Genomic DNA, 7,268 nt, shown 5'->3' on the forward strand with positions numbered 1-7,268 from the left:
TTCAAAATAAAAGTTTTGGGAAAAAAATTTCTCAAAAAAAAATTCTCTAACCGGTCGCAATAATATCGCTTATCGCGATATTTTCGGGGGCAATTAATCGCCCAGCAAAATGTGTTATCGTGGCAGGCCTACTAACACCCATGGCTCAGTGGCTCACCTTTCAACGTTAGGGATGGGTACCGAATTCGGTACTTTTGAGGTACCGAACCGAAACACGTCGGTACTACCGAGTATCGAATCAAGTGAGAAACCGAAAAAAAAATAAAAAATAAATAAATATTTTTTATTAATTTTTTTTTTTTACTTTTCTCTTTTCATGTCAACGTTCACACGCACAATATATGCTTACCTAGGATTTGACTTGATTCAACAACAAAGCAGTCGGAGCAATGACAAGCCGAAAACTGTCGAAATTGTAGTTATTTGAAGTTTGGATTTTTTTTTACGACTGAGGTAGGTAAATTAAATTTCGACAGTTTTCGGCTCGTCATTGCTCCGACTGCTTTGTTGTTGAATCAAGTCAAATCCTAGGTAAGCATATATTGTGCGTGTGAACGTTGACATGAGAAAAAAAAAAGTAAAAAAAAAAAGTAAAAAAAAGTTTTTTTTTTTTTTTTTTTTTAAGTACCGAAAAAAGGTATTGTTGGGTACCGGTATCGATTCACAGGTACCGGTACCGGTATCGGTTCAAATGTGAAAGGTACCCATCCCTATTCAACGTGGCTCGAAAGTGCAGACTCCCATGGTAAAAATCTGCAGGTCCTTTCTGCATATTTTCTCCTCTTTTTAACCATGAATTATATTTGATATCTCCAAGCCAGAGCTCATTAAAATGGCAGCCTCCCGGCATGTTGGCCACACACACACACGCGCTGTTCTCAGGTGGCACAGGTAAAAAAAAAAAAAAAAAAACGACGGGTCAAGCCCAGCCACATTTCATTTTGCGTGAAAGGCGAAAGCGGCTCGCTCGAGTCGCTCAGACTTATTTTATTTCTTTATCTAAAAACCAAACTATTCAGTCAGATAGCGAGTGATTAGGAAAGTATAAAGTGCAATTACAATTTCTTTTTTTAAAACTTTATTTTTTAGCGTTTATCGCTTTCCTGGTCAAGCATGACCGACAGTTGCAGGGTGAAACGGGAGAGAGAGCAGGGGGAGACATTCGGCAAATGACGGCGAGTCCGGGAATCGAACTCGGAGTCAACCAGATCCGTGACGCAGCACGGAGTCCCGCGCGAGCGCGGTAACATGGTGTGCTACTGGAGCACCCGCAATTACAATTTCAATAACTTTCCAGCACTTTATACACAATTCAAGCACATTTAAAACACCACATTGAAATACAAGCATTTTCAATGATTTCCAGCACCCGTACGAACCCTGTCGCATATGCCCCCCACTGGCCGGTTGTAGGGAGGATAGAAGCCTTGCATCACATGTCCCCTCCGATACATGTGGAGGCAGCCTGTCACATCTTTTCACCTGCCATCGCGGACTCTCATTTTGGCGAGGAGTAACGTGTAGGACTGTAGGAGGCTCACACTTCCCCCGCCATTTTCCTGACTTTGCTGTGCAGGCGCCCCAACCGACCTGTAGGAGTCGCTGTTCACAATGACCAGACTACTACCACCCTTCGACTTCCCACCCGCTAACTCTGCCAATTGAGTTAGTATGACGGCCGGTATAATAATAAAGGGATAATGTATAGCTACGAGGTCATTGTCGCAAAATAATTGACCGACAGAGTTTAGAACACCGAGGCGCCTCGCCGAGGTGTTCTTTAAACGTAGTGAAGGTCAATTATTTTGCGACAATGACAGAGTATAGCTATACATTATCTAGGGCTGACCTTCAAAGCTTTTTTTGGCAATCGAAGCTTCGGGGCCAAGCTTCGATTTTAATTCGAAGAGTCTAAAAATAATTTTTTTTTTTCCTTTTTCTTTTTTTTATCTTATGTTGTGGGACTTGTACAGCACTTGGTAAACTTTGTTGTTTTTAAATGTGCTCTATAAATAAAGTGGATTGGATTAATGAATTAAGTAGCCCCTTTCGTGACTGCCAACAAGGTTTCACTCGGCTGTGTGATTTAATTCAAGGTGGATCGCTGTTGTCGTTTGAACAACTTCAGATTTCATGGGAACTACCAATCCCCCAAATCAAGAATGTTTAAGATGAATGAATGAAGTAAGATTTAGATTATTTGAAATATGGCCTGTGTAGACTAAACTATGCACAGAATTATGTCAGTCTACAAGGTCCGGATTCTACATGGTCCGGCAATGTAGACCTTGTAGACTCCACTACAGACCAATTATCAGTGAATGTTCATGCATTTTTAAGAAGGGCTACTTCCACAAAAAAACAAAGAACTCACCAAAACATCTCAGTAGCACCTTATCTAAATGTTCTATTTCATATATGGAGATTCATATTTATTTATGTATTGCATGCATTTCTACATTTTATTTCCTATTTTGTTTATTCATCCCAGTATCTTTCTTTCTTATGTGTGGAATTCTACAAGGCATGTAGGTGTATATGTGTTTGAGGATGATATCCTTCAAACAGGCAATAGTGATGATATAATTGGGCAGTGCTGAGCTGGGTTACTTTCCTCCAGTGTATTTGTCCCCCGGCCCCACCCAATGGCCCCATGCACGTGCGCACGCACGCGCACACACACAAAAACCGAAACAAAAAAAATTAAAAATTAAAATTAAAAGAAAATTGATTTTTTTTTAACTTGCGATTTTTTTTTACTGTTCGAAGCTTGTGCCATCGAACGAAGCTTCGAAGCTTCGAAGTATTTAAGACAGCCCTAACATTATCCTGCTTATTACATGGCTAACTTACTAACAATATACCTAATTCATTTTACACCATCGACAAGACGAGATCAAATGCAGACGCAGTTCTGTTCTGTCGCTCCGCTGTCATCGTCACACACACTCCGCTGTCAGTGCAGCCGGCAGGTGTGTCTGATTGGCTGCACTGATGCAGTGTGTCAGTGGGCTTGATTGCTACAGCTGCGCACAGCGGTCATTATTGCTCGGCAGAGGTCCGTTATCGAGTAATAACGGACCTCTGACGAGCGCTATTGACCAATCACAATCAAGCATTTCGGCAAATGTTAAAACGCCATGTAATAATATGTTTTAATGCCCCTTGCATTGTATGAGAATTGTGTGGAAGAGTTTGCTAGTTCGTGCTACCCCTTTGTACATTGTGGCTGTGTCTGACAAAACTTAACAATAAATAATGTTATTAGGAATAAATTTGCCTCCTGCGTGAACTGTGCATAGCTGAATAGACTGTATTTTTACTTCGGTCATATGGTGGGTGGTACTTGGAGAGCCAGCTACGTTCTCAGGTGGTACTTGGTGTAAAAAGTTTGAGAACCACTGATCTAACTAATATTTATTTCTACCAAAACACGAGGTTGCATAGTATTTAACGATGGCAATAAATTAATAATGAGTGATCTTATATAAGAGCTTGTTTAAAGAAATTACATGGCACCGGTGTATGGGCTGGTCCAGTTAAATCCACAAAGTGTGTTTGACCATTTTTCACACCATCATCACTAATGAAGTCAATGCTGTCATTGCTGTGGGCCTGAGGTCACAGACGACTAGATATCTGCCGGTTTTAGAAATAGGCGTAATCACACAAGTTCTTCCAGTGATGATCAGGGAGAACCCCGGAGTCTAACGAGAGCTCTGACATCAGTAGGTTAGTTCCTTTTACAGAGGCGGCTGTAATAACAGTACCTGGTGTCGGGTGGCGTGGCGCGTGTTGCCCTCGTCATTTCCTTTCACCTCCTCCTCCTGTTTCTCACGGCTGGTGGCTTTTACCTGGACAACAGACACCAACAGTGGAGGGATTAAAGCCTAGACGTTTCAACAAGAGGTAAACTCTAGGTGTGGGCTGAGTAAACAGACAACAGTGCGACTGTCATTCAATCTTCTCGAGGCAGTTTATTGGAAGAACTGCTTTGCTTTGCAATTGGAGCGCAACACCACAAACAGCAGCAGCCAAGACAAGCACCTCCCCAAGGAAGGGCTACTCACAGCATCGCTGTCATTACAGACAATGCACATAACATGGTTGTAGCAGTGAGAGAATCAGAGCTAGGGCCACATGTCAAAGTGTTTTGCTCACATTTTAAACCTCACTAAGAGGCACAGACTAATCATGGACATTGTCACACGCTGGAATAGCACACTGGATGTGCTCAAATGCCATGGGCCCCTGAAGACTCAACATACCAAACAGAGCCATACCAAAAGACCTCTCAGACAGATACAGAGCCATACCAAAACACCTCTCAGACAGATACACAGAGCCATACTGAAAGACCTCTCAGACAGATACACAGAGCCATACTGAAAGACCTCTCAGTCTCAGCTATATACACAGGGGAACACAACCATCTGCTGGAGACCCTAGATGTCAGGTCTTCCACAGGCTGAAGGAGGAAGCAATGCAGTTGCAGCACAACCAGGTATTTATTTACCTTGTCTGTGTGTGTGTGTGTGTGTGTGTGTGTGTGTGCTAGAGTTCTCAAACTGAGCTTAGATGTAGGTTTGTGCGAGTTTGTCTGATTTCTCAAAATCAGCTTAGATCTAAGTTTGTATGCGAGAGTGTGAGAGAGAGATTCCTTATCTCGCAGCTTTGACAACCTCAAGAAGACAGCACTGGAAGATCTCCCTGGGGACTCCCTCCCTGAACCAGTAGCCACACCGCCCGACAGTGGGATCGAGGCTGAACCAAGTTGACATTGTGTCAGTTGTGCCTGCCACACGCCACATAAAGTGGCTTTCAACGAGGCTCTCTGACTCAGGGACACAGGTGAGATGGTACAAACACAGACCTTCACCGAAGAGAATTGGCAAGGTGGTACAAGCCAGAGCAGATGTTACTTCTCGTCTAGACAAAAGCTCTCTCGATGCGTGTGTGAGGGTGGCGGATTTAACTACGCACACAGATTACCTCAATGTGCAACAGGTGTGCAGCCACGCCTGCTCCCAGGTCTAATTAGCTTGACCCGAGGCAGGTGTGGCTGCTCAAACCAGCCATATACTGCAAAGAAACCTCTATTTCACTCACTAGCTGGAAAAGAAAAATGTTTGATTTTACCCCCCCCCTGTCCAAAGTATACCTCTGTCCGAGCGACATCTGTACCTAGTGAAAGAGGTTTTATCTATGCAACGGGATGGCAAACACAGCAGCACCAATCACATGAAAACGTCCACTAATCACAAATATGGTGAGGGGCAATATGTCTAGCAATTAATTATTGGGTGAGTAGACACAGTGTAACAAATTAGAATGTTGCTGGGGTGAATTCAAATAGCAATTTGTGTTCTACGGCTGTACATGGAATACATACAATGTAATAATCTCAGCCATTCTAGGGCTATTACTGCACCAGCTCAAACACCACAAGGTGAGGAGATCAAGACGTTTAAGATATTCACCTTGCACTCATCCGCAGAGAGGTTGTGATAGAGAGGGCACCCGGACACTGCGAAATGTCGTTCATGTCTCCCTGTGAGGTGACCTGTAGGGAAGAATATAGATAATACAAACACTAATCACCGAATTATAATACTGCACTTACCACAAATCATATCCAATGCATGCTCAAGCAGGGCACGTTCCAGGGATGATTGACAGTTGTGAATTCATAAAAAATAACCACATGTATTTGAGTTTGGTACAGGTATTTTTCAGTCTGGGGCGGTTCCAGGATGGTTGTGAAAGATGGGGGTGGGGGGTAAGCCCTGTTAACAATCTGATTAAAATGTCAGGTACAGCTTTGTTGAAGACTAGAGTAATATCCAGGTTTACCGAGCGAGTTGCAGCCAGGCGTGGGGCACTTCATGTTGAAGTTGTACGTTTCATGACAGCGGCGGCGCTTGGGGCGGTGGGACAGGTCCTTATCCGAGTCCCTGCTGTTGGCCAGGTCTTTAGACTGGCTCTCGTCATGGGAGGCGTTGGGGCTGGAGATGTCCAGCTCAGACTCTGAGGATGGGGCGTTCCCCGTGGGGGTCAACGGGGGAGACTCGTCATGGTCCCTCTTTAAATCCGGGGTATCTGGGTGGGTGGGGGGGAAACATTACCTCTATTGAACTACTGACATTTGGGACGGTTGTAGAGCGTTTCAAATGATAGCCTAGGTATATTTGTGGCTAACCCTGAGAGCTTTGGCTGAGGCGCAGGGATGCTCTGGTGAGGCGCTGTCTCTTGGGGACATTCCCATCACTCTCGGAACTGTTGGTCTGCTCCTGTTCGACAGAGGAGTCGGAGTCCTCGGTCCCATCAGAACCACTCCCGGCGACATGTCTCTGTCAGGGAACCAAAATAGTGAGCAGCAGAATAACGAGATTCACAGCAACAGTACCTTCTACCTTCATTATGATGAATTGAAAATGGGGGACCCTGATGTAAACAAGACGAAAGTCTTTCTCTGGTCTGCATCCCCTTAACAATTGTATGTATTGAGCTGTACTGTACCCATTCTGCAATCGGTTAATAAAGTATTCAATCAATCTACCTACCCAGCTAACGTTAGCTCACTTGCCTCTCAGAAAATGTGGGCTGGCAGTTATAAGGCAACTTGTATTTGCACGTTCGTTAACGGTCTAAAAACAGACTGTAGATGGCTCGTATGTGGCTGGGTGGTGGAGTGGTTAGCACAGTAGTAACGCCAAGTTATGTCCATGGCCAATTAGCAAGCAGGCGTTAAGTTTGCAACCATTATAAGGTTAGCTGCTTAGCGTCGAGCTAACGTTGGCAGAGCTAATGGTGCGACCTACATTTTTCTTACCTGTCGTCTACGGGGCATATTTTCCTCCAGGAATGTCGATTTTTTTATGCCCCTGCTAGCGCTATAAAACATATATTCCCAATTTTACAAAACGACAAAAGAACGAATTTCTTTAGACTCGTTTTCTTCAAACGTTTGTATGAAGCATCGGCTATGTATCGCGCCACATTTTCCATTAACTTTCGAGCTGTGTTCTTCCAGCAAGCAGCAGCAATACGACTTCCGGTCGAGTTTTTTCAAAATAAAAGCACACAATTTCCGAAGTAAAAGCATGTGTTTGATGCATGTTTTTTCAAGTCTGTTTTGATTGATTGATTGAAAAGTTTATTAACAGATTGCAGAATGGGTACAGTACAGTACAGCTCAATACATACAATTGTTAAGGGGATGCAGACCAGAGAAAGACTTTCGTCTTGTTTACATCAGGGTCCCCCAT

At 43.7% G+C, this 7,268-nt stretch overlaps 1 protein-coding gene across 2 annotated transcripts in view; it reads right to left on the reverse strand.

The window, feature by feature from the left end:
- kat7b (K(lysine) acetyltransferase 7b) overlaps positions 1–7,006 on the reverse strand; it is a 52,951-nt gene extending 45,945 nt beyond the window's left edge. Inside the window, exons 1-5 of one of the 2 annotated variants that reach the window (XM_084322660.1) lie at positions 6,833–7,006; positions 6,200–6,350; positions 5,854–6,099; positions 5,481–5,563; positions 3,771–3,854 (exon numbers count right to left, since the gene is read on the reverse strand). In XM_084322660.1, coding sequence (XP_084178786.1) covers positions 3,771–3,854; positions 5,481–5,563; positions 5,854–6,099; positions 6,200–6,350; positions 6,833–6,904 — 636 coding nt within the window. In that variant the 5' untranslated portion in view covers positions 6,905–7,006. Of the gene's footprint in view, positions 1–3,770; positions 3,873–5,480; positions 5,564–5,853; positions 6,100–6,199; positions 6,351–6,832 lie in introns of both variants that reach the window. The other variant, XM_084322659.1, reaches the window with a different exon arrangement.
- Between the last annotated feature and the right edge of the window lie 262 nt (positions 7,007–7,268).

This window comes from Notolepis coatsorum (genome assembly GCF_963971535.1).
Source record: "Notolepis coatsorum genome assembly, chromosome: 10".
Lineage (NCBI taxonomy): Eukaryota > Metazoa > Chordata > Actinopteri > Aulopiformes > Paralepididae > Notolepis > Notolepis coatsorum.